Below are 24449 nucleotides of genomic sequence, written 5' to 3'. Positions count from 1 at the left end.
AGGAAGGAAGAAAGATCTCAGATACACAACATAACCTTACACCTTAAAGAGCTGGAAAAAGAACAGCAAATAAAACCCAAAACCAGCAGAAGACAGGAAATAATAAAGATCAGAGCAGAAATCAATGCTATTGAAACCGAAAAAAACAAAAACAAAAAAACAGTAGAACAGATCAATGAAATCAGAAGCTGGTTCTTTGAAAGAACTAACAAAATTGATAAACCTCTAGCCAGTTTAATCAAAAAGAAAAAGAAAAGGATCCAATTTAATAAAATCAAGAATGAAAGAGGAGAGATCACAACCAATACAGCAGAAATGCAAACAAATACAAACAAGCAATTATATGCCACTAAAATGGGCAACCTGGAAGAAATGGACAATTCCTAGAAACATATAAACTACAAAAACTAAAACAGGAAGAAAGACAAAATTCGAACAGACCCATACCAGTAAATAAATCAAATTAGTAATCAAAAATCTCCCAAAAAACAAGAGTCCAGGGCCAGATGGCTTTCCAGGGGAATTCTACCAAGCACTTAAAAAGAGTTAACACCTATTATCCTGAAGATGTTCCAAAAAATAGAAATGCAAGGAAAAATTCCAAACTCTTTCTATGAAGCCAGCATTACCTTGATTCCAAAACCAGACAAAGACCCCGCTAAAAAGGAGAACTATAGACCAATTTCCCTGATGAACATGGATGCAAAAATCCTCAACAAGATACTAACCAGATCCAACTGGATCCAAAAATACATTAAAAAAAAATTATTCACCACGACCAAGTGGGATTTATACCTGGAATGCAGGGCTGGTTCAATATCCGCAAAACAATCAATGTGATACATCACATCAATAAATGAAAGGACAAGAACCACATGATCCTCTCAATAGATGCAGAGAAAGCATTTGACAAAATACAGCATCCTTTTTTGATAAAAACCCTCAAGAAAGTAGGGATAGAAGGAGCATACCTCGAGATCACAAAAGCCATATATGAACAACCCTACACTAATATCATCCTCAATGGGGAAAAACTGACAGCTTTCCCCATAAGGTCAGGAACAAGACAGAGATGTCCACTCTCACCACTGTTATTCAACATAGTATTGGAAGTCTTAGCCTCAGCAATCAGACAACACAAAGAAATAAAAGGCATCCAAATCAGCCAGGATGAGGTCAAACTTTCACTCTTCTCAGATGACATGATACTCTATATGGAAAACCCAAAAGATTCCGCCAAAAAACTGCTAGAACTTATCCATGAATTCAGCAAAGTCGCAGGATATAAAATCAATGCACAGATATCAGTGGCATTCCTATACACCCATAATGAAGCAACAGAAAGAGAAATCAAGGAATCGATCCCATTTACAATTGCGCCAAAAACCATTAAATACCTAGTAATAAATCTAACCAAAGCAGTGAAAAATCTATACACTGAAAACTATACAAAGCTTCTGAAAGAAATTGAAGAAGACACACAAAAAAAAGGAAAAATATTCCATGCTCCTGGATAGGAAGAACAAATACTGTTAAAATGTCAATACTTCCCAAAGCAATCTATCTACACATTCAATGCAATCCCAATCAAAATAACACCAGCATTCTTCACAGAGCTATAACAAACAATCCTAAAATGTGTATGGAATCACAAAAGACCCCAAATAGCCAAAGTAATGTTGAAAAAGAAAACCAAAGCTGGAGGCATCACAATCCTGGACTTGTAGCCTGTACTACAAAGCTGTAGTCATCAAGACAGTATGGTACTGGCACAAGAACAGACACTCAGATCAATGGAATAGAATAGAGAACCCAGAAATGGACCCACAAATGGATGGCCAACTAATCTTTGAGAAAGCAAAGAATATCCAATGGAATCAAGACAGTCTCTTCGGCAAGTGGTGCTGGGAAAACTGGACAGCGACATGCAGAAGAATGAACCTGGACCACTTTCTTACATCATAAATAAAAATAAACTCAAAATGGACAAAAGAACTAAACCTAAAACAGGAAGCCTTCAAAATCCTCGAGGAGAAAGCAGGCAACAACCTCCTTGACCTTGGCTGCAGCAACTTCTTACTTCTTACTCAACACATCTCTGGAGGCAAGGGAAACAAAAGCAAAAATGAACTATTGGGACCTCATCAAAATAAAAAGCTTCTGTACAGTGAGGGAGACAATCAGCAAAACTAAAAGGCAACCAATGGAATGGAGAAGATATTTGCAAACAACATCCCAGATAAAGGGTTAGTATCCAAAATCTATAAAGAACTTATGAAACTCAACACCCAAAAGCAAAAATAATCCAGTGAAGAAATGGGCAAAAGACATGAATAGACACTTCTCCAAAGAAGACATCCAGATGGCCAACCGACATATGAAAAAATGCTCAACATCACTCATCATCAGGGAAATACAAATCAAAGCCACAATGAGATACCACCTCACACCTGTCAGAATGGCTAACATTAACAACTCAGGCAACAACAGATGTTGGCAAGGATGCGGAGAGAGAGGATCTCTTTTGCACTGCTGGTGGGAATGCAAACTGGTGCAGCCACTCTGAAAAACAGTATGGAGGTTCCTCAAAAATTTTAAAATAGAACTATCCTATGACCCAGGAATTGCACTACTAGGTATTTATCCAACGGATACAGGTATGCTGTTTTAAAGGGGCACATGCACCCCAATGTTTATAGCAGCACTATCAACAATAGCCAAACTATGGAAAGAGCCCAAATGTCCATCGATGGATGAATGGATAAAGAAGATGTGGTGTACACACACACACACACACACACACACACACACACACACACACACACAGTGGAGTATTACTCAGCAATCAAAAAGAGTGAAATCCTGCTATTTGCAACTACCTGGATGGAACTGGAGGGTATTATGCTAAACGAAATTCGTCAGAGAAAGACAAATATCCTATGACTTCACTCATATGAGGACTTTAGGATAAAAACAGATAAACATAAGGGAAGGGAGGCAAAAATAACATAAAAACATGGAGGGGGACAAAACATAAGAGAATCTTAAATATGGAGAACAAAAAGGGTTGCTGGAGGGGTTGTGGGAGGGGGATGGGCTAAATGGGTAAGGGGTACTAGGAAATCTACTCCTGGAATTATTGTTGCACTATATGCTAACTAACTTGGATGTAAATTTAAAAATAAATACATTATTAAAAACAAAACAAAGAGCAGAGACCAAATGCAAGGACGGTAAGTAAATTATTGCTCAGTGAGGCAGTGAGAAGCTCAAGGGTTATTCCACAGCACAGAATCCACACTTGGCAGGCTTTTCAAGGCCACAGACCCTGGGCCTTGCATGCAGCTCTCTGAGACCATGCAGTCTCAGTGAGAAACTGCCTGCTGGGAGACACAGTCGCTCCTATATCCTTGATTCTTAGTGAGTATGCATGTCAAAGGTTTACATTACAACCAGGAGGCCAAAGGACTGCAGGACCAGTCTGCTGGTCCTTGTGGCCAGGGCCACATTCTATGTTTGGAGGATCATTACCTCTCTTGGCAGGCTAGGAGGCACTTGTCTCAACCACACAGATGTTGGGAATGGAAATATCCCAAAGGGCTGACAACACTGTCCATGGACCTGTAAAATTGCCAGGAGCACAGTCGGCTCAGTAATTGGCCATGCAGGTTGTGGAGACCCAGACTGGCCTGAGCCGGAGAACCACAGAATGCCTGCCTGGATGATTGGAGGCCAAGGGCTGTCTATCTGTGACCTGATTGTCTACTGCTGATCAGTGGGATAGGAGGAAGGATCCAGCTGGTGCCAGGAGATCCCCACCAACCCCCAAGAGGGCTGCACATGGGGGCTGAGAGGCCACTGCAACCAGACATGTGTATCCATGCATGTCCACCGAGGGCCCTTGCCAGTCAGAGCTGTGCTGGAACCTGGGGCTGCCCAGGCAGAGTGGGGCCAGCAGCACCCTTCCCAGGAGGGTGGGTGGAAGGGACCTACACAAGTTCTGAGGCCATCCACAACTCTTGACTGGGGTTGAGTTGGATTTGATACAGTGGCCAGATAGATATTTCACTCTTCTTTTAGAGCCTAACACTGACAGGCAGAAAAGAATTGCTCTAGCTCAAACTCTAAGGCAAATGTCACCACAGGTGAGTTCTGTCCATCCTAGAGGTTCACAGAGATAGAGGAGAGATAGAAGATGAGGAAGAGGGTCGCTTATACAAAAACCAAACCCTGACCCTGACCCTGGCCCTGACGCAGAACATGAACCTGACCCAGACCCAGACCCTGACCCTGATGCAGAACATGAACCTGACCTCAAGCCTGACATTGACCCCAACCCATGACCCTAACCCTAATCCTAACCCTAACCCCAAGCCCTAACCAGTTCTTTTGAGATAGCAATACTGTTAATGAGGCTTCTAAGTTTTGCTCTTTTGCAAAAAGTTCATCAGCTACTTCATGTTTATACTGGCACTGTATCTTCCCAAATGCACTTGGATAATTCTTTCAGTGTGTTCTTGCAGGCTTCACTATTCTGCTTTCATGGCTTCTTTAAGCAGAGATGTCCAGGAGGCATGCATGACTCTGGGTTTGCCTTTGTAGGGAGAACCTTTCTCCCCTAAGTCAGAATAAGTGCTGATAAATATTTCAGTTTGCTACTTTCAGAGTAGAGTCCTAGTCTAGAACTGCCATACAATTTGGAATTATGTTACTTGTTCTGTTTGTATAATGATTTTTAGTTTTCTATTTTGTACCCTGTCAAACTTCTCAAAAACAATGTACCAAATAAGGTGATGGCTGGCTCCACACTTCAAGATGATTTTCAGTGCTTATGATCTTGATAAATATGCACTATAGATGGGAAGTGCCTGAGCATTCTCCCTCCTGACCTTCCTTATTACTCAAATATGGCCTTAAGTGTTTTCCAACTACTATGCACTTTCCCTCTGATGTGTACAATATGACAACCAGAAAAAGTCCTTCCTGGAACTGAGGGACAAAACCACTAAATATGGAAAACCCTGACTCTCGATCAGCAATGCTTTCAAAGAAAGATCTTGATCAAAAGGGGGAAGTGTGAAAATCAATAAAAAATAAACCTCATTTAACTATAGACAACAAACTGAGGGTTGATGAAGGGGAGGAGAGGGGAGAGGAGGCGGGCAAAGGATGGGCTAAATGGGTGATGGTTATTTTTTTTTAATTTTTTTTTAAGCTTATTTATTTTTGGGACAGAGAGAGACAGAGCATGAATGGGGGAGGGTCAGAGAGAGAAGGAGACACAGAATCTGAAACAGGCTCCAGGCTCCGAGCTGTCAGCACAGAGCCCGACGCGGGGCTCGAACTCACGGACCGCGAGATCATGACCTGCGCCGAAGTCGGACGCTCAACCGACTGAGCCACCCGGGCGCCCCTAAGGGTGATGGTTATTAAGAAGGTCACTTGTTGGGATCAACACTGGGTGTTATATGTAAGTGACTAATCACTAAATTCTACTCCTTAAACCAATGTTACACTATGTTAACTAACTAGAATGTAAATAAAAAATTGATATTAAAAAACAAAAAAAAAAAAAGGAAACCTTATTTAGAATGGAGTTGGAGGCCAGCAGGAGGAGCTCTCATGCCTTACAATACTACTTTAGCTATTACTTTCCTAAGGAGCAGTAGGAATGTTTCAACCTGACCTGGCAACACTTCAGCCAGTGAGAAACGACTACACTTCCCGCTCCCGGTTTACTCCAATGGACTTTCTGTTTGCAACAGCCCCTCACAACGCCTGCCTTTCCTCTACAAAAGAGCCTCTTCTAGTGTTTTGGTCTACCTTGCTGGTCTTCCATTGCAATTCTCTGCTATTTCTGAATAAACCTATTTTGGCTGGTAAAATAACTGGCAGTTTTATTTTTAAAGTTAACACTTTATTTTGATTGATGTCTTTAAAAGCCTTATCTTCAAATACAATCACATTCTGAAGTACTAAGGGTTAGGACGTCAACATATAAATTTTTTGGAAGGACACAATTCAACCCATAACGAGGACCCTTGTAAGGGAGGAGGTGCTTTTTGTTCTTGTTTTCTTTGGTTTTTCTTAAAAGTCAACAAAGTGTAGAGATTCAAAGCACAGGTGAGTCAGACTGACAGCTCTAATTCTTGACTCTGTGGCTGTTTAGCTTTGTCACTTTAGACATGCTACTTCAACATTTCTTTGTCTGCAATAAGAAACACTTGTTTGTGCAACAAGAGCCAACTACTTCAAAGGGTTCTTGTGATGATCAAATGAAATAACTTCAACGCCTTGACCTAGTGCATGGCACGTGATCAACCAGATAAACCCCAGCTGTTGTGTAGCAGTTATTATTAACACTCATGGTGAATGAGCACTGGTGAGAAGGTGGTAGAAACCTACAGTCATCCGAGCTTGAGGTGACAGACTTGTTTTAGAGACATCGCATGTAATGCCTGGAGACGCAACCTGAAGTCCGCTTGGGGCATGGGAATGGGATTTGGGTACATGCAACTTACCCAGGAAAGTTCTCGGAAGTGTTAGGGTGTGAGGAGAGCGGAAGAAGGCAACAGGGATGCAATCCCAGGAGCTGCAAGCACAGACTGCACCAGAGTTAACCTCCTCTGAGGCAAAGTGGTTGGACCTTGGCACTGCAACCTGTCAGTCATGGGCTCCAGGTGTGTGCGGAGCGGTACCCTACGGGGAGCTCAGCAGCTCCCAGTAGCCTAGGGCGATTCCCCAGAGGAGGGGGCGGCTATGAGCTACTGGTCCCCAGCACACACAGAAGCCGAGGACAGAGGCACCGTCCAGTAAGGGGTCTGGAACGGCGCCTCAACAATGTCTTGGAGTGTAATTCGCACAGGGACACCCTAGTCCAGGAAGTCAGCTTGACCTTCTCTAGGTCACTTAGCGATGCAGCGGCGGCCCAACTTGAAGCCCAGCTCAGAGAAGGCGCCCGCTGCTCAGACCTGCCCAAGAAAGGTGAGGGTTCTGACAGCGAAGGCACTAGACTCAGGAGGCTGAGGTGACCCATGCGAAAGCTCCCGGCAGGAGGAATGGCACACGTTCGGTTTTCCTACCCACGGGAAACACCCCCAACACCTCCAGCTGGAAAGCGGGGGCGGGGCCTCGCGGGCAGGAGGGAAGGCGCAAGCGCGCGCGCCGGAAGTGCTCGCAAGAGGACTCTGGGAGTACCAGCACCCGGAAGCGTCCGTCTGTTTTGCATATTTCTGGCGCGCCGGCGGACGTGATGACGCCACGAGTCACCGCCTGTTACGCGTGCCAGTTCAAGCTTGTTCAGGGGCTGCTCCCGGAAGCAGCCGGTGCTGAGGGAGAGTTGGGAGGGAGCTCGCAATTGTGAGGGGTCGGGGTGCACGGATCCTGGCCCTGCGGGTGGGCACGATGCGGCTGGGCTCCGGGACCTTTGCCGCCTGCTGCGTAGTGATCGAGGTGCTCGGGGTCGCGCTCTTCCTTCGGGGATTCTTCCCGGCTCCGGTTCGTTCCTCTTCTAGGACGGAGCACCAAGCAGAGCCCCCAGCGCCCGAACCCTCCACTGGTACGGACCCCTCCCCGGCCGTCTCCGCTCCCCTGGCCCCACTTTCTCCAGAGAACCCTCCTTCTGAGCCTCGCCTCTTGGACTTCTCGGGCTACCGGTGCTCGTCTCTTTCATTCTGGTCTCCACACCCAGGAGCCCCCTTTTTACCGCCCCAGCCTCTTTCTGTATCGTTTTGTGGCAACCACCGCTACTAGCCCGCCTCGAATCTCCTCCCTGGTCGCCGCAAAGAAAGCTATCCACACCCTGGTTCTTGCCTCCCCCCGGGTCTGCTCATCCAGCTAACACCCCCCCCCCCCGCCCCCTTCCCTGGACAGGCCTTTGGGTCACTCCCTTTTCTAGGCACCTTTTTTGGTTAATAAGACATAACAGGTAAGATACTTGCTGACCCCTCGCGTTTTCTTCTATGACATTCTTCTAAGAGGTTGGTGTTTGTTTGTTTTATTCTCCCCAGTAGCCCTCACCTACCCAGCAGTACAAAAGGCTTGGACCAGGGCCACACAATACCAGCCACTGACCATGTAAACACAATTTGTAAATGCTTCCCTATCTCCTACCTGCAGCACTGTTTTGAATCAGTCTCCCTAAAGGTCCAATTTTCAGGACCTTCACGAAGGGACTCCCCTTTTCCAGTATTCACCATGCAGAGGGCAATTTACTGCTTCATACTGGGGCTCTCTCAGTGTATTTGTCACCCCCCGCATTGTCTACCAGTAACAGGTCCTTTTCTTTGGATTGAGGTAGGTAGATATGACAATATATATGGTGCAAAAGTCGGCCAAAAGTAGATTACAAGCTGCTTGGATGCTAAGTACGGTTTAAAGTTCAATTTCCTTTTTTCTTTCAAACCTTTTTAGGAGCCAGTTCCAACTGGACCAAGCTCCCACCACCCCTCTTCAGTAAAGTTGTTATTATGCTGATAGATGCCTTGAGAGATGATTTTGTGTTTGGGTCAAAGGGTGTGAAATTTATGCCCTACACGACTTATCTCGTGGAAAAAGGAGCATCTCACAGTTTTGTGGCTGAAGCAAAGCCACCTACAGTTACTATGCCTCGAATCAAGGTAAATGGTTTGACTTTGTTATATACGGGTTGATCTTTGGGAGGTTTGAAGGGGCTGTACTCTTTTACTTGGAGTCCCAATTTTTACTAAGTAGAAGTTAGTTTGGTGTTGTCAACCTGGCTGGGACAATAAAATGCTGAAGAAGCCTCACAAGGTAGGCTGGAACTGAGACCTGTGATTTATGCCCCCTGTCAAGTAGCCAAAGTTCACACTTGATGGAAAGCGTAAAGTATTTAGATCCAGATCATTCAGGTCAGCCTAATCCAAGAGCTAGTGTCCTCCTTGCTAACCTGGTCTCTAATTGTCAGTGGGTCACCTACATTCCAGAAAGGAGCCTTTAGGGTTAATCCAGTTCATTATGATTTTATAGATGAGAAAGCAAACTCAGATAAGTTCGATAACTCGTCAACGATTGTGGTATGCACAGTGATCAAACCTGCATGATCTGGCCATTTCTAGTGTTTCTAGTGAATACCTGTTTCAGGTATTCAGCCTAGTGAGTGTGGCTTTAAAGCACATGGTGCTTTACCCAAGAACTATGAGTTGAAAAAAAAAAAAAAAATAGTACAGCTTTATTGACTGGCTCCAGAACTGTTTATTAAGCAACTACTATGTGTCAGTATTGTAATGGGTATGCATTTGGGAGAAAATAGTTATCTACCTTCATGGAGCTTTTAGTCACTTAGGAGAGACGTAGCCATTACACAAATGAGTAGACAAATTAATGTTCACTTTTAAAGTGTGATTAATGCATGATGAGAAAGAACAGGATGTGATGCTCATTGCTGGGTGGGTTAGGAGGAGCCCCAATTTAGATTGAGGGTGAGAAAAGCCTATCTGAAGAAATTACATTCAAGTTAAGCTGAGGATGAGTAAAGAGGAGGCAGCAGAAAGGGACAGAGGAGCTTAAAAGTTTGTGACTACGTTGCTAGCATGGCATAAAAGTTCTGGCTAAGCCTTACATCTATGGCTGATCATGTGACACGTCAATACTTGATGAGATGGAGCCACTTCTTGATTCAAAGCTTGGGGCAGCATTTAGTAGGTACTCAGTAACTGTTTACTGGATGGATAAAACAGCCTGGGATTGTAAGGGTTAAAACCACATCTTTCATTGGCTCTTTTTCTTGAGTTTCCCACTCTCTGCCACTTTTGGATGTAGTGTGTCCGTCATTAGGCAATATTTATTGAGCATCGTCTGTGTACCACACAGTTTTAGATAAGAGGGATTCAGTGAGGAACAAGACAGCAAGTGCCCTATCCTCATGGAGCTTAATTTCTGATTGAGGGGACAGAAAATATGTAAGTATACAAATAAATAATCAAAGTTTCAGAAAGTGATAAGTGCTATGGAAGAAATCAAGGAGGACAACATGATGGAGCGATGAGGAGCGGGAGGTGGGGAGCACCTTTAGTCAAGAAGCTCAGGAATGGTCTCTTAAGAGTACTCCTTCTGTTGAGCCCAGTCTTGTGAAAGCTGGAAGAAAAGCATTCAGACTCCTTACCATCAGGAGCACTGTCTTTATCTGTTCTATCAGAAGTATGGAAGGAACCCGTTCCTCCTTCGTTCTGGTAAGAAAAGTATTACTAGGAATCTGAGCAGGTGTGTAACAAAATGTGTAAATGGGTGTGCAGACGCGTATGTGGGCCGCTGTGGTTCTTAGGGCCTCCCGTCTCCAGCCCATTTGTGTCATTTCATGAAACCGGTGTTTTGTTTCATTTCGTCTGTTTTGTCTTCAGTCCTTTACAGGCTCTTGGTCCTCGTTCCTCATCAAGGAGGAGCTAGAACAGGAAGTCCATACTGGAGTTAGGGTTACACAGCTCTAGAATTTGGCAGGATTGGGTAGTGCTGGCTAAGGTAGTGTGTCCCCTACCCTGCCTTCAGTTAGGGAAGGGACTTCAGTAATCTCAAAGTGTTGATGCAGTTGTCACAAAATGCTGACCTAAATGACTCCAGACTAATGCCCCTCATAGCATTTTCTCGTGTTAACTAATATGTGACTGCTTTTCCTTTCTTCAGGGAATTTATAGTCACAATAAGGAACAGGTACTGGACAACTGACTGCAGTGAGCACAGAGCACAGGCATTTTCTCATGTGCTGTCGCAACAGCCCCATGTTAGGCTTCGGGAGGCAGGTACTGCCATCTTCTCCATTTTCCAGATGAGGAAACAGGCTTGAAGTGGTAAAACCACACAGGTGACATCAGAAACCAAGCCTAAGCCTACGCGTGTGTGGCTCCAGAGCCTCTGTTGGTCACAGTGAGTTTACACAGCAGTGCTGCCCAATAGAGTGACCAGGCCACATCCTCTTCCAGTAGTCTCTGCAGAGCCCTCCTTCAGTCTCAGAAGGCAAGAAACTACTATTCCCAAGGCCACAGCAACCACAGGAAGACCTCCAAGCTGATGTCAGGCTTGGGCTCTCACTTAGACTTCCCAGGGCTCTCCGCTGCCTGCATGCCTCCTGCAGGCATGCAGGAGGGTGAAGGGTACTAAATAGTCCCTGCCCTCCTTGAAAATGTCAGTGGAAACCCAGCCTAATATGAGAAGGAGGCAAGTGCCTTATAAAAGCCCCTGGGAAAAGAATGGACAGATTAGACCACGTGGAAACAGAAAACCTTTATGTGGTGGAAGACACTATAAACTAAGTCAACTGACAAATGATAAACTTGGAAAAATCATTTACAGCTGAGATCACAAACAAGATGTTAAGCCCGTGATGTGTAAAGAGAATCTGACAGAAAACAATCCAGTGGCAAAGGATATAAAAAAACCCACAAAGGAAGACATTGAAATGGCGAGTAAACATAGGAAAAGATGTCTTTACTAGTAATCAGGGCAAAGCAAACTAAATCAATCTGTAAACCCAGTTTTTGTCTATCACATTGTAAAAAGTTAAAGATTGGTGATGACCTCTTCCTCACACGAAATGAGGTGGACAGGTACTCTCAACACTGAGCCAAGCCCTGCACTGCCTGTCCAAACAAAGCAGCTCGTGGTGCGCTGGCTTAAACTCTGGGTGCTAACCCAGGCCTTGAGGCTACATGGTCCTGTCCCTGTTTACCTGTCCACCCTCCTCTGAGCTGCCTTCCCTCTTCCTGTGTCATTCATCCACAAGGATCCCCATAGCTCTCCGTACCCCAAGTGTGCTGCCCTCCTTCAACCTTGGGGCCTTCACAGATTGCGGTGCTCCCCCTTGGAAAGCCCCGCCTCACCTCCCTTCCCCTCCCCTCGACAACATGTCAGCCTTCAGATCTCAGCTCAGATGGCACTTCCATTGGAAGCTTTTTAAAATAAATGTCCGTTAAAATGGTCTTGGTCCAAATACTGGATTGCTTTGTCGGTGCTAAAAAAGAAGAAGCAGCAGCAGCAGCTGTGTGTTTTCTGGGGAAAGAAGTTGATGATATGTTAGCGTTTGAAAAACAAAAGCAAGTTGTGGAATTATTTATGTAGTTTGTTACCATTTTGGTAAAGAAAAATATGTACCTTTGTGATTGTACACATACAGGAAAAGGTACGGTATGATACTCGCCAAGAGTAACTGGTTACCTAGAAGCAGTAGGATTTCACGGAGGGGGAGAGGCTCACGTTTTAAAAAACAATTTCATTGAGATAGAATTTTCATACGATGCAGCGCATACATTTTTATGTGCACAGTTTGGTGAGATTTAACAAATGTGGCATAGCCGTGCAACCACCACCACACTCTGGACTTTGATCCGCTACCCCAGGAGTGGTGGTTGTTTCTGTCATTTTGTTGGTTTGTTAGTGTAATCACTTGCCTAAACTCTTTCTGTAGAGTCTGTCTCCTCTGGAGTGCACAGTAACGGGTATGCTCATTTTTGTTTTAAATTCTTGTTTTTTATTTTTAAGCTGGTCTTCTGAAAGGTTACCCCTTGGTGAGCATAGTTAGTGGTTAGCCAATGATTGGTCAGAGGTTGTGCTTAAATACATTATGCAGTGGGCCTTCCACCCTTTCCAGGGCTCTGTGTATGGTTTGTTCTCACTGTTCAGGCACCTAGTAAGCCTGCCTTCTCACTTTCTGTGTGAGCAGTGCCTTTTGCTCAGCTGGAAGGAACCGGTAACTAGGCACTGTCTGATCTCTCCTGAGTGCACACTCAGCCCCGTGTGTGCATCCAGATTTCAGGAATATGTGGGAGCTTACAGAAATATGCTATAGCTGTCCTTTATATAATATATGTTATAATTATATGTATTATATATAATTTATTGTCAAATTGGTTTCCATACAACACCCAGTGCTCATCCCAACAGGTGCCCTCCTCAATGCCCATCACCCACTTTCCCCTCTCCCCCACCCCCCATCAACCCTCAGTTTGTCCTCAATATTTAAGAGTCTCTTATGGTTTGCCTCCTTCCCTCTCTGTAACTTCCCCCCCCCCCCCACTGCGTTCCACTGCCCCTTGGTCTTCTGTTAAGTTTCTCAGGATCCACATATGAGTGAAAACATATGGTATCTGTCTTTCTCTGCCTGACTTATTTCACTTAGCACGGTACCCTCCAGTTCCATCCACGTTGCTGCAAATGGCAGGATTTCATGCTTTCTCATTGCCAAGTAGTATTCCATTGTATATATAAACCACATCTTCTTTATCCATTCATTGCTTGATGGACATTTAGGCTCTTTCCCTAATTTGGCTATTGTTGAAAGCACTGCTATAAACATTGGGGTACATGTGCCCCTATGCCTCAGCACTCCTGCATCCCTTCCTAGTGGTGCTATTGCTGGGTGATAGGGTAGATCTATTTTTCATTTTTTGAAGAACCTCCACGCTGTTTTCCAGAGCACCTGTACTGGCTTGCATTCCCACTAAGAGTACAAGAGGGGTCCCATTTCTCCACATCTTTGCCAGCATCTATAGTCTCCTGATTTGTTCATTTTAGCCACTCTGACCAGTGTGAGGTGGTATCTCAGTGTGGCTTTGATTTGTATTTCCCTGATGAGTGATGTTGAGCATTGTTTCATGTGTCTGTTGGCCACCTGGATGTCTTCTTTGGGAAAGTGTCTGTTCATGTTTTCTGCCCATTTCTTCACTGGATTATTTTTCGGGAGTTGGGTGAGTCCTTTATACATTTTGGATACTAGCCTGATATGTCATTTGCAAATATCTTTTCCCATTCCCTCAGTTGCCTTTTGTTGATTGTTTCCTTTGCAGTGCCGAAGCTTTTTATCTCGAGGTCCCAATAGTTCATTTTTGCTTTTAATCCCCTTGCTTTTGGAGACGTGTCAAGTAAGAAATCACTGCAGCTGAGGTCAAAGAGGTTGTTGCCTGTTTTCTCGTCTAGGGTTTTGATGGGTTCCTGTCTCACATTCAGGTCTTTCATCCATTTGGGGTTTATTTTTGTGTATGGTGTAAGAAAGGGGTCTAGTTTCATTCTTCTGCGTGTTGCTGTGCAGTTCTTGCAGCACCATTTGCTAAAGAGACTGTCTTTTTTCCATTGGATACTCTTTCCTGCTTTGTCAAAGGTTAGTTGGCCATACATTTGTGGGTCCAATTCTGGGTTCTCTATTCTATTCCATTGGTCTATGTGTCTGTTTTTGTGCCAGGACCATACTATCTTGATGATTACAGCTTTGTAGTAGACGCTAAAATCTGGGATTGGGATGCCTCCCACTTTAGTTTTCTTCTTCAATATTACTTTGGCTATTCGGGGTCTTTTGTGGTTCCATACAAATTTTAGGGTTGTTTGTTCTAGCTTTGAGCAGAATGCCAGTGCAATTTTGATTGGGATTGCATTGAATGTGTAGATTGCTTTGGGTAGTATTGACATTTTAACAGTATTTATTCTTCCAATCCGTGAGCATGGAATGCTTTTCCATTTCTTTGTGTCTTCTTCAGTTTCCTTCATAAGCTTTCTATAGTTTTCAGCATACAGATTTTACATCTTTGGTTAGGTTTATTCCTAGGTATTTTATGATTCTTGGTGCAATTGTGAATGGGATCAGTTTCTTTATTTGTCTTTCTGTTGCTTTATTATTGGTGTACAAAAATGCAACTGATTTCTGAACTTAATTTTGTATCCTGCGACTTTGCTGAATTCATGTATCAGTTCTAGCAGACTTTTGGTGGAGTCTGTCGGGTTTTCCATGTAGAGTATCCATGTCATCTGCGAAGAGTGAAAGTTGGACTTCTTTGTCAATTTTGATGCCTTTTATTTCATTTTGTTGTCTGGTTGCTGATGCTAGAACTTCCAACACTATGTTAAACAACAGTGATGAGAGTGGACATCCCTGTCATGTTCCTGATCTCAGGGAGAAAGCTCTCAGTTTTTCCCCATTGAGGATGGTATTAGCTGTGGGCTTTTCATAAATGACTTTTATGATGTTTAAGTATGTTCCTTCTATCCCAACTTTCTCGAGGGTTTTTACTAAGAAGAGATGCTGTATTTTGTCAAATGCTTTCTCTCCATCTATTGACAGGATCATATGGTTCTTTTCTTTTATCAATGAGATGTATTACATTGATTGATTTGTGAATGTTGAACCGGCCCTGCAGCCCAGGAATGAATCCCACTTGATCATGGTGAATAATTCTTTTTATATGCTGTAGAATTCAATTTGCTAGTATCTTGTTGGGAATTTTTGCATCCATATTCATCAGGGATATTGGCCTGTAGTTCTCTTTTTTTGCTGGGTCTCTGTCTGGTTTGTGAATCAAAGTAATGCTGGCTTCATAGAATGAGTCCGGAAGTTTTCCTTCCCTTTCTATTTTTTAGAACAGCTTGAGAAGGATAGGTATTATCTCTGCTTTAAATGTCTGGTTGAATTCCCCAGGGAAGCCATCTGGTCCTGGACTCTTATTTGTTGGGAGATTTTTGATAACTGATTGAATTTCTTCACTACTTGTGGATCTGTTCAAATTTTCTATTTCTTCCCGTTTGAGTTTTGGAAGAGTGTGGGTGTCTAGGAATTTGTCCATTTCTCCCAGGTTGTCCAGTTTGTTGGCATATAATTTTTCATAGTAGGCCCTGATAATTGCTTATATTACAGAGGGATTGGTTGTAATCAATCCATTTTCATTTGTGATTTTATCTATTTGGGTCCTTTTTTCTTTTTGAGAAGCTTGGCTAGAGGTTTATCAATTTTGTTTACTTTTTCAAAAAAAACAACTCTTAGTTTCATTGATCTGCTCTACTGTTTTTTTGTTTTTGTTTTTGTTTTTAGATTCTATATTGTTTATTTCTGCTCTGGTCTTCATTATTTCTCTTCTGCTGGGTTTGGGATTTCTTTGCTGTTCTGCTTCTAGTTCCTTTAGGTGTGCTGTTAGATTTTGTTTGGGGGATTTTTTTCTTGTTCCTTGAGATAGGCCTGGATTACCATGTATTTTCCTCGTAGGACTGCCTTTGCTGCATCCCAAAGGGTTTGGATTGTCATGTGTTCGTTTTCATTTGTTTCCGTATATTTTTTAATTTCTTCTCTAATTACCTGGCTGACCCATTGGTTCTTTAGTAGGATGTTCTTTAACCTCTATGCATTTGGAGGTTTTCCAAACTTTTTCCTGTGGTTGATTTCAAGTTTCATAGCATTGTGACCCAGATGTGACTTTTAAATGTTAGGCTTTTCTCTTACCAGAAACAGCACTGACCCCTCAGGCAGCTGTAAGGTTGGCCTTCCTTGCTTCCAACATATCCCTGGCATGGGACTTCTCTGAGCAGCTCCAGGTCAGACGGATCCCCATGGCTGCTATATTGCAGGGGTAGGAGAAGGGGAGCAGGCTATGTTAAACAGCACAGGGACTCACAGCTCTTCCTGAGATTCAGTAGTTTGTCTTAGATAAGAACTTCTCAATTCGTTTTATATCCTTGATGAGCTTTCAAAGTCTGGAAATGATTGCTTTTGGCAGTTTGGTCCCATTTATCATTGCTCTTATGGGAGGAGATATGCCAAGCTCCTCTGGCATTCCAGAAGTCAGGTTAATCCATATTTGCATTTTTGGCTGTTAAAGAAGTCCTGGAAAACTTAGTATGCCTGTTGGCACTGTCCAGATTTCTGTTTATTTCAGTACATAGGTCCCTGGGTGCCAGTATCATGGGTTGTTGGATAACTCCAGATCATAGGAGACACATGACCTGTTACAATGGCCTCTTAGACTCTATGCTAAAATGAGGGAGGTTGTTGACATAACTCTACATCAGAAAGGTATTGGCAATATGTCACGCCTACCCTTTCTTCCCAGAAATTTCAGTAGGGTGTGTGTGTGTGTGTGTGTGTGTGTGTGTGTGTGTGTGTGGAGCAGGGGTGTCCCACCAGCAACCTGGGCCCGTTAACGATGGGAATTCCTGAGAGTTTTTGCTTAGAGACTGCTTTCCTCCCAGGTGTGTGTGAGAAGCTGTTCATCCACTGAAGGTGGACATTAGAATTGCTGTGTTGTAAGATCAGTACATGGAGTTTGCTCATCACACAGAGCAGATTTGAAGCTTAGGTGAGGACCTGACAGGTGGTTGAGTAAACAGATTTGTGTTTTCGATGCATAACACACTTTGCCATCTGCTTCAGTTGCTGTAACTCACGGCTTTCCTGTCCACCACTGTCATCCAGCTGCCCGCAGCCTCCTCCATCCTCCCATTGGCTGAAATACAACAAAGTCTTTGTGATCAGGTTTGCTAGCTTTGCCAGAACGTATGTGCAGCTTTCCCCTTTGTCTTAACACTGACCCACCCTCCAGTATTGAGGATGCCCTAGTTTTATGCTTTCCTCTTTCATCCATAAAATGATTTTTGGCACCCCTTCCCTCGCTGTGCTTTGGATTCCATGGTCTAAGTTCTCAAATGTTTCCTCCTGCAGGCACTGATGACAGGGAGCCTCCCTGGCTTCATCGATGTTGTCAGGAACCTCAATTCCCCTGCACTGCTGGAAGACAATGTGATCACACAGGCAAAAGCAGCTGGGAAAAGAATGATCTTTTATGGAGATGAAACATGGGTGAAATTATTCCCACAGCATTTTGTGGAATATGATGGAACAACCTCATTTTTTGTGTCAGATTATACAGAGGTCAGGTTTTCAAATAAGAAAATTTTGTCATGATAGATGGAGTCTGATATACTCTTAGAGGCAACATCGTTTTGTATGTGGCTTTTATTAGTATATTGGGAGTAGTATGGAGAGGTTGTAAAAATTGTCCATTCATTCACATAATCAGTTACGGCCCAGGGACATGAACCCTGATGCAGTTGTGATCAAAATTCTCTTGGAACAGCCAAGCGCCTGTTGATGGGGGTACAGAGGATCAGGGCCAGCCAGCAAGGAGCCATTTAAGCTGAGTTTTGAGAAGTGAGTAGGGACTTCCCAAGTGGACAGAATGGCGGGCGCAGCATCTGTACAGGGCAGAGCCTGAGGACTCCGTCGCCTCTCTGGGATCTTTGAGGATGTTCTCCTGTTAGTGTGGTGGCATCCCCAGTGGAGAGGTGGGAGGACAGATGGTGAGCTGGGCAGAGCCTGGTCCTGAGGGGCATTTCCCTGTGCTGGGAGTGCAGTCTCCAACAAGAAAGAGGGCGTGATTAGCCCCGTAGTTAGAACACTGACCCTGGCTGAGACCCTGGATGTCTCAATCAGTTGAGCATCTGACTCTTTATTTCAGCTCAGGTCATGGTCTGGTCCCAGGATGGTGGGATTGAGCCCGCGTCAGGCTCTGTGCTGAGTGTGGAACCTCCTTGAGATTCTCCCACCCTCCCTTTCTCCCTCTGCCCCTCTCTGCCCACTCGTGTGCTCTCTCTCTCTAAAATCAATCAATCAATCAATCAATCAATCAATTTAAAGACAGTTGACCCTGGTCAACTCCGGAGGGAGTCCCCATAGACTAGAGGCACACGCACAGCAGCTCAATTTGCTGGGCCTCGTGGAGTATCTGCAGTCTTGCTTAGGTTGATATCCTTTCCCGAAGTTGACGTCTGTAGATGAAGCAGTTACTGAGTTTTCTCGTCCTCTGTCTCATCAATTAGAGACCCTTCCCTTTGTAGTGACTTTCCAGTGGGAGGGAGGTGGGCCAGCTGAGTGGTCAGGGCTGACCAGGCTCCCGGCTCTCAGTGGCTGCTCTACTAGTTGCCGAAAGCTGTGTCTTTCCTCCCAGAGCAGCCTTCTCATAGGACACTCAGCTTCAGCCCAGAGGTCACCTGAACTCTGGCACCTGTGTGACCTGGCTATCTGCTTAGTGTTAGTTAACTCCCAGCATGGATCCTGCAGAGTTTTTTTTAGAGTAATACTTCTCATTGAAATTATCTGTATAACATGTTCTATCTGTAACTTAGAAATGTGAAACAGTATTAGTAAAAGCTTAATCTAATGCTAATATTTATTTTTTTTAATTTTTTTAATGTTTATTTACTTTTGAGAGAGACAGAGACAGAATGTGAGTGAGTTAGGGGCAGAGAGAGAGGGAGACACAGAATCTGAAGCAGGATCCAGGCCCCGAGCTGTCAGCACAGAGCCTGACACGGGGCTCGAACTCACAAACTGTGAGATCATGACCTGGCTCCAGGCCCCGAGCTGTCAGCACAGAGCCTGATGCGGGGCTTGAACTCACGAACTGTGAGATCGTGACCTGAGCCGAAGTCGGACGCTCAACCAACTGAGCCACCCAGGCACCCCTTGTTTAATTTTTTTATGACAGCTTTTTCCGTTTGGTTATTAGGGTTTTTTGCTCTTTTCAGACTCTTAGTCCTGTTACCTAAAATAAATGCTTAGGTTTTAAAAGGACTGTATCACTTTCTCTTGGAGAGTGAAGATCAAGGGAAACGAGGAGTTATTCATACTTACTTTTCCCCCTTTACAGGTGGATGATAATGTTACAAGGCATTTGGATAAAGTATTAAAAAGAGGGGATTGGGATGTGTTAATCCTCCACTACCTTGGGCTGGACCACATCGGCCACATTTCCGGGCCCAGCAGCCCCCTGATCGGGCACAAACTCAGCGAGATGGACAACATCCTGATGAAGATCCACACCTCGCTGCTGTCCGAGGTGAGGCTCACTGTGGAGCGCCGTGGAGTGCTAGAGTCACTGTGCCAGCGTCTCCTAGGAGAAACCAAGTTCCTGAAGTGGACTTGGGACCTATGTGAATGCCACGCCCACCATCATTCAGTTCACCTGTAAGCACAGAGCACAGGCTCAGCCTCCAGCAGCTCTGGTTTTGTCTACCACTCACCCACTTAAGCAGCTACTAGTTCCAGAATGCCTTTTATATCATTGTTCCTGTCTGGGCATCTGTGGAGCTTATACTCTTGCCAGGAAGGACAAACAAGGGGCATAATAAATGAATACATAAGTATACTGGAAAGTGATTAGTGCCAGAGGAGAGCATAGGGCAAGAGGTGGGAACAGCATCTGAGAGAGAAGCTGTGATTTTAAACGGTGAGATGAAAGCAGCTGTCCTTCAGGACGTGTGAGATGTGAGTGGAGCCTTGAAAGGAGAGAGGGGCGGATCTGCCATCTGTGAAGGTGCGTTCCAGGTGAAGAGGCAGTAGCGGTAAGGCAGAGCCTGCTGGGCAAATCCGAGAACAGCAAAGGCCCTTTGCTGGAACGCTGGGGCTAAGGGGCAACCCCGTTTGACACACAGGAGACAGGCCTGACAAGGAGGGCACCTTGGCTCTCGCAGCTCGGCAATGGCAGACAGAAACCAAGCTCAAATCCTCTGCCTTCGGAGGCCCTAAATGTACCCCTCCTGGGCTCTGTGACCTCCAAGTGATTCTGTTTGTTTTATTTATGGTACTCTTTGACTTTAACCCTTTGATCTTGTAAGCTCATAGGTTAAAAAAAAGTCTAACACGTTTAGAAAGAGCTACTATTTATAAAGTACAGCTAAAATCTAAAGTTTTTCCTTAACAAGAGCATGCATTCTCCTCAGTCTGAATGCAACTGAAATATTTTTCCTTTGCATTGTAGGAAAGAGAGAATCTTTCACCCAATTTGCTGGTTCTTTGTGGTGATCATGGAATGTCGGAAACAGGAAGTCACGGGGCCTCTTCCATGGAGGAAGTTAACACCCCCCTGATCTTAATCAGTTCTGCATTTGAAAGGAAGCCTGGTGAGGATTTAGGAATGTTTACTATTCTCCTTTTTTTTTAAATGTCTATTTTTAAGAGAGTGAACACGTGTGCACGGCAGGAGGGGGGGGGGTGGAGGGTGGGTAGAGAGAGGGGAGGGCAGAGGATCCAAGCAGGCTCCATGCTGACAGCAGAGAGCCCGATGCGGGGCTTGAACTCATGAACCATGAGCTCATGACCTGAGCTGAAGTTGGACACTTAACTGACTGAGCCACCCAGGCACCCCGGGATGTTTACTGTTTTAAAACGGTATTTTACGTAACTTCTTTCTATAGTCTGATTTTAAATTTAAAAATCAATTTTGGGAAGCTGGGTGTGTCTGAAATACCCTGAGCAATGTGAAGATGAGAAGTAGTGGGACAGGGTGCAGCCAGGGTTTGGAGTTTACATTTCTTACCCCGATTCTTATAATGCAGACATTTCTTATGGAAATTTTGTTGTATGAATGTCACTGCCTGAATATCTGGAGGTGCTAATAAAAATTACCAGCAGCTTGGAGACATCTGAACACATATATGAACTAAAAGAAAGAGACGTTAGTAATTAAAATTTTTATAAACTATCCATCTTTGGAAACTGTTAAGGGTCAGAGCAGGACTACCTGAGGGCCCATCTTTCAGCATTAAGACACCCAACTCTCCACCCCAAACACACACGGGCAGCTCTGACCCATGCAGGCCGGCCTGCTTCACAGCCATCTGCCCTCCCTCACCCTGCACTTGAGGCTGGCCTCTGCCTCCTCGCTTTACCACACGCTCACCTTCGCCCACCAGTTATCTCTGAGTCGAACACTCTGGCTTCCTTTCACGCAATCCTTCCATACCATTTGGCACTTCTGACTCCTAGTTCTGGGACCTCCCATGTGTCTGGTTTTCCTCCTAACTCTCACTTTGGTGTCTAGTCAGCTGTCTTTCTTCTCTGGTCTCCAGTCTCCAGACTGTCTACTCAGCTGCCTGTCTGACACCTCCACTTGGGTCTCCCACAGGTAGAGAAATATGACAGCTTCACATCCTAATCTGCCCTCTCATGTTGCTCTGCCAGCAAATGGCGCCTTCGTGTGATTCTTCCAATCGGAAACCTAGGTGTCTCTCTTCACCCTCCTTCTCCCTTGCTCCCCACATTCCAGACCATCCCCGATCTCCCGTACATAAAACCTTTCAGTAGCTAAACTTTGGGTCAAGTAAGTCCTACATGAGGTTTCTTTCCTACCAAACAGCTTCATCCTGAGCCATATTCATCACTATTCACTATGTCCTGTCCTCTGCCCTTCCCGTGGGTCCTCCAAGTGGCAAGCTCTTCCCCACATGCCCCCGACTCTGTCGCCACATCAGATCCAGTCATCCTTGATTTCATCTGACGTCAGTTGCTCATCCACGAGACCAAATTGCCTTCCCTCTGTTCATTTTTCACAGCATTCTGTGCATCCTTCCATCATTCTTTGCTTAGATTGTAGTTAAAGACTTAGATGTGACGCGTGTAATATCTGCCTCCTCTCTGCACTTCAGCTATAGTCGGGCATGACCTAGTCTATTTTGTTCATTGGTACATGCCTGCCTTGGGCCTAAACATTGCCTGGTATATGATCAGTGCCAAAAAGAATTGTTGAATGAATGAATCTTCCACTTGCTTGAGGATTGGTTGGGGCAGAACTCCACTGACTTCCTTCTGTCTTTTAATAGTGCTTTCTCCCCTCGGACATCTGACCCCCTAAAATATAAGTCCTTGGCTCTTGTGACCTGGGCCTTTCCATTCTAGGTGTCTTGCCTGCCTTCCAGTGAAGGCTCTACTCACCAGAGCACCAACTTCCTACACCTGACTTTCCCACACTGTGTACCCAAAGCAGGGTCCTGTGTGGCTCCCCTACCTGAGTGAGAGCCCATGCCAGAAACAGTCTTTCCACTCATCCATCCAGTGGAGGTACGCTGAGTACCTGTGGTGGGCCAGGCACTGCGCCGGACACTGTGGGCAGCCTTCACCCTCAGCGGCCTCGTAGTGTGGGGAGGAAGAGAGACATCCAAGTGGGTGGTTTTTATTGTGCGTTGTTAGGTTATTGTTGAACTATAGCGTTGAAGTTTCGTCTTCAAGGTGGGCACTTAGGAATCTCCTTGGGAGGCCTGGCTGCGTCTTCAGAGCCAGGAGCAGCCAGGGCAGCTGCATGCGCGGATGCCTGACAACTGACCGCAGTGCCAACGGTGGGTGGGTTCCAAGCTTTTTGTTATCTGTACATTTGTTTCCGGAATGGTTGTGTTCGGTAGTCTCATTATGCTGATTTTATGAGCCAGGACTGCGCTGTATCTAGTTCGCTCAGAGTCAGTATTAATTTTAGGACAGTGCATGTCCAGTCCCCCTGCCCCCAGCACTGCCCTTACACAACCGCTGATCTTTTTTCCACCTCTATAGATTTGTCTCTTCTGGACATTCATGTACATGGACCCCGTAGTACCGGGCCCTGTGTGAGTGGCTGTTGATTACTGAGCATGATGTTTTCAAGGTTCTTCCACAGTTGTATCAGGTGTCAGGACTTCACTCCTCTGTTTGGCTACATTGTTGTGCAGATAGACCACATTGTGTATCCACGCATTAGCTGATAGATACATGGGTTGTTTCCACTTCTCAGCTGTTAGAAATAATGTTACTGTAAACATTTGGAAAGAAGTTGCGTGCACAGATGTTTTCATATGGTGTTGTTTTCTTTTGCCAATACAGCTTTGCCCCTATGTCCCTCCTCTGTGCTGTTATTGTCAAATACGTTATATTTTTACATGTTACAAACTGAAGACCTAACTGTATATGTGTTTTATATAATAGTTTTTTAATTCAGTAAGAAGGTAAATATGTTTTTATGTGTTCTCTAATTGTATAATTACTTTTACTGATGCTCTTTGCTTCTTTTATGGATCAGAATTAACCATGGAGTCACTTGCTTTCAGCCTAAAGAACTTCCTTTAGTATTTCTTATAATCCAGGTTTGCTAGCAATTAATAGTTTCTTTTTTATTTTGTTTTTTGTTGTTGTTGTTGTTGTTGTTGTTGTTGTTGTTGTTGTTTTTACCCTGGGTGTCTTTATGTTGCCTTCATTTTTGAAAGATAGTTTTGCTGGATGTAAGACTCTTAGCTGACCATTCTTTTCTCTTCCAGTGCTTTGGATATGCTATCCCACTGCCTTCTGGCCTCCACAGTTTTGGATGACACATCATCCCAGTCTACCTGGGCTTCCCTTCTCGTCTTTCAGAATTTTTTTTTTAATTTTTTTTAATGCTTAGCTATTTTTGAGGGAGGGAGGGAGAGAGACAGAGAGAGAGCGAGCAGGGGAGGGGCAGAGAGAGAGGGAGACAGAGGATCCAAAGCAGGCTCCATGCTGACAGCAGAGAGCTCAACGTGGGGGTCGAACTCACAAACCATGAGATTATGACCTGAGCTTAAGTCGAACGCTTAACCGACTGAGCCACCCAGCGCCTCCAGCTCTTGTATTATGCTATGCATGTTTTGTGTTTATCCAACTTGGAGTCCATTGAGGCTTTTGGATGTGTAGATGAATAGTTCTCATCAAATTTGGGATTTTTTCTGTTTTTCAGATTGTATTTTTTTTTATCAATTTGACTTTAAATTTGGTGATTCTTGGGGCGCCTGGGTGGCGCAGTCGGTTAAGCGTCCGACTTCAGCCAGGTCACGATCTCGCGGTCCGTGAGTTCGAGCCCCGCGTCAGGCTCTGGGCTGATGGCTCAGAGCCTGGAGCCTGTTTCCGATTCTGTGTCTCCCTCTCTCTCTGC

The 24449-nt window shown here is 44.7% G+C and overlaps 1 protein-coding gene across 12 annotated transcripts in view; it reads left to right on the top strand.

The window, feature by feature from the left end:
- The first annotated feature begins 7259 nt into the window (after window positions 1-7259).
- Window positions 7260-24449, top strand: part of PIGG (phosphatidylinositol glycan anchor biosynthesis class G) — a 56717-nt gene continuing 39527 nt past the window's right edge. For 5 of the 12 annotated variants that reach the window (XR_009259833.1, XM_058723291.1, XM_058723289.1 and 2 more), the window contains exons 1-5: window positions 7373-7558; window positions 8413-8618; window positions 17423-17632; window positions 19410-19598; window positions 20520-20661. Coding sequence is in view for 11 of the 12 variants with exons in the window: in XM_058723291.1 (XP_058579274.1) it covers window positions 7405-7558; window positions 8413-8618; window positions 17423-17632; window positions 19410-19598; window positions 20520-20661 (901 nt within the window). In the remaining variant the exon portion in view is untranslated. The other 7 variants (XM_058723285.1, XM_058723286.1, XM_058723287.1 and 4 more) reach the window with 7 other exon arrangements.

The sequence above is a fragment of the Neofelis nebulosa genome, chromosome 3 (genome assembly GCF_028018385.1).
Source record: "Neofelis nebulosa isolate mNeoNeb1 chromosome 3, mNeoNeb1.pri, whole genome shotgun sequence".
In the NCBI taxonomy this organism is placed as follows: domain Eukaryota; kingdom Metazoa; phylum Chordata; class Mammalia; order Carnivora; family Felidae; genus Neofelis; species Neofelis nebulosa.
This window is presented reverse-complemented; position numbering and strand designations above follow the sequence as displayed.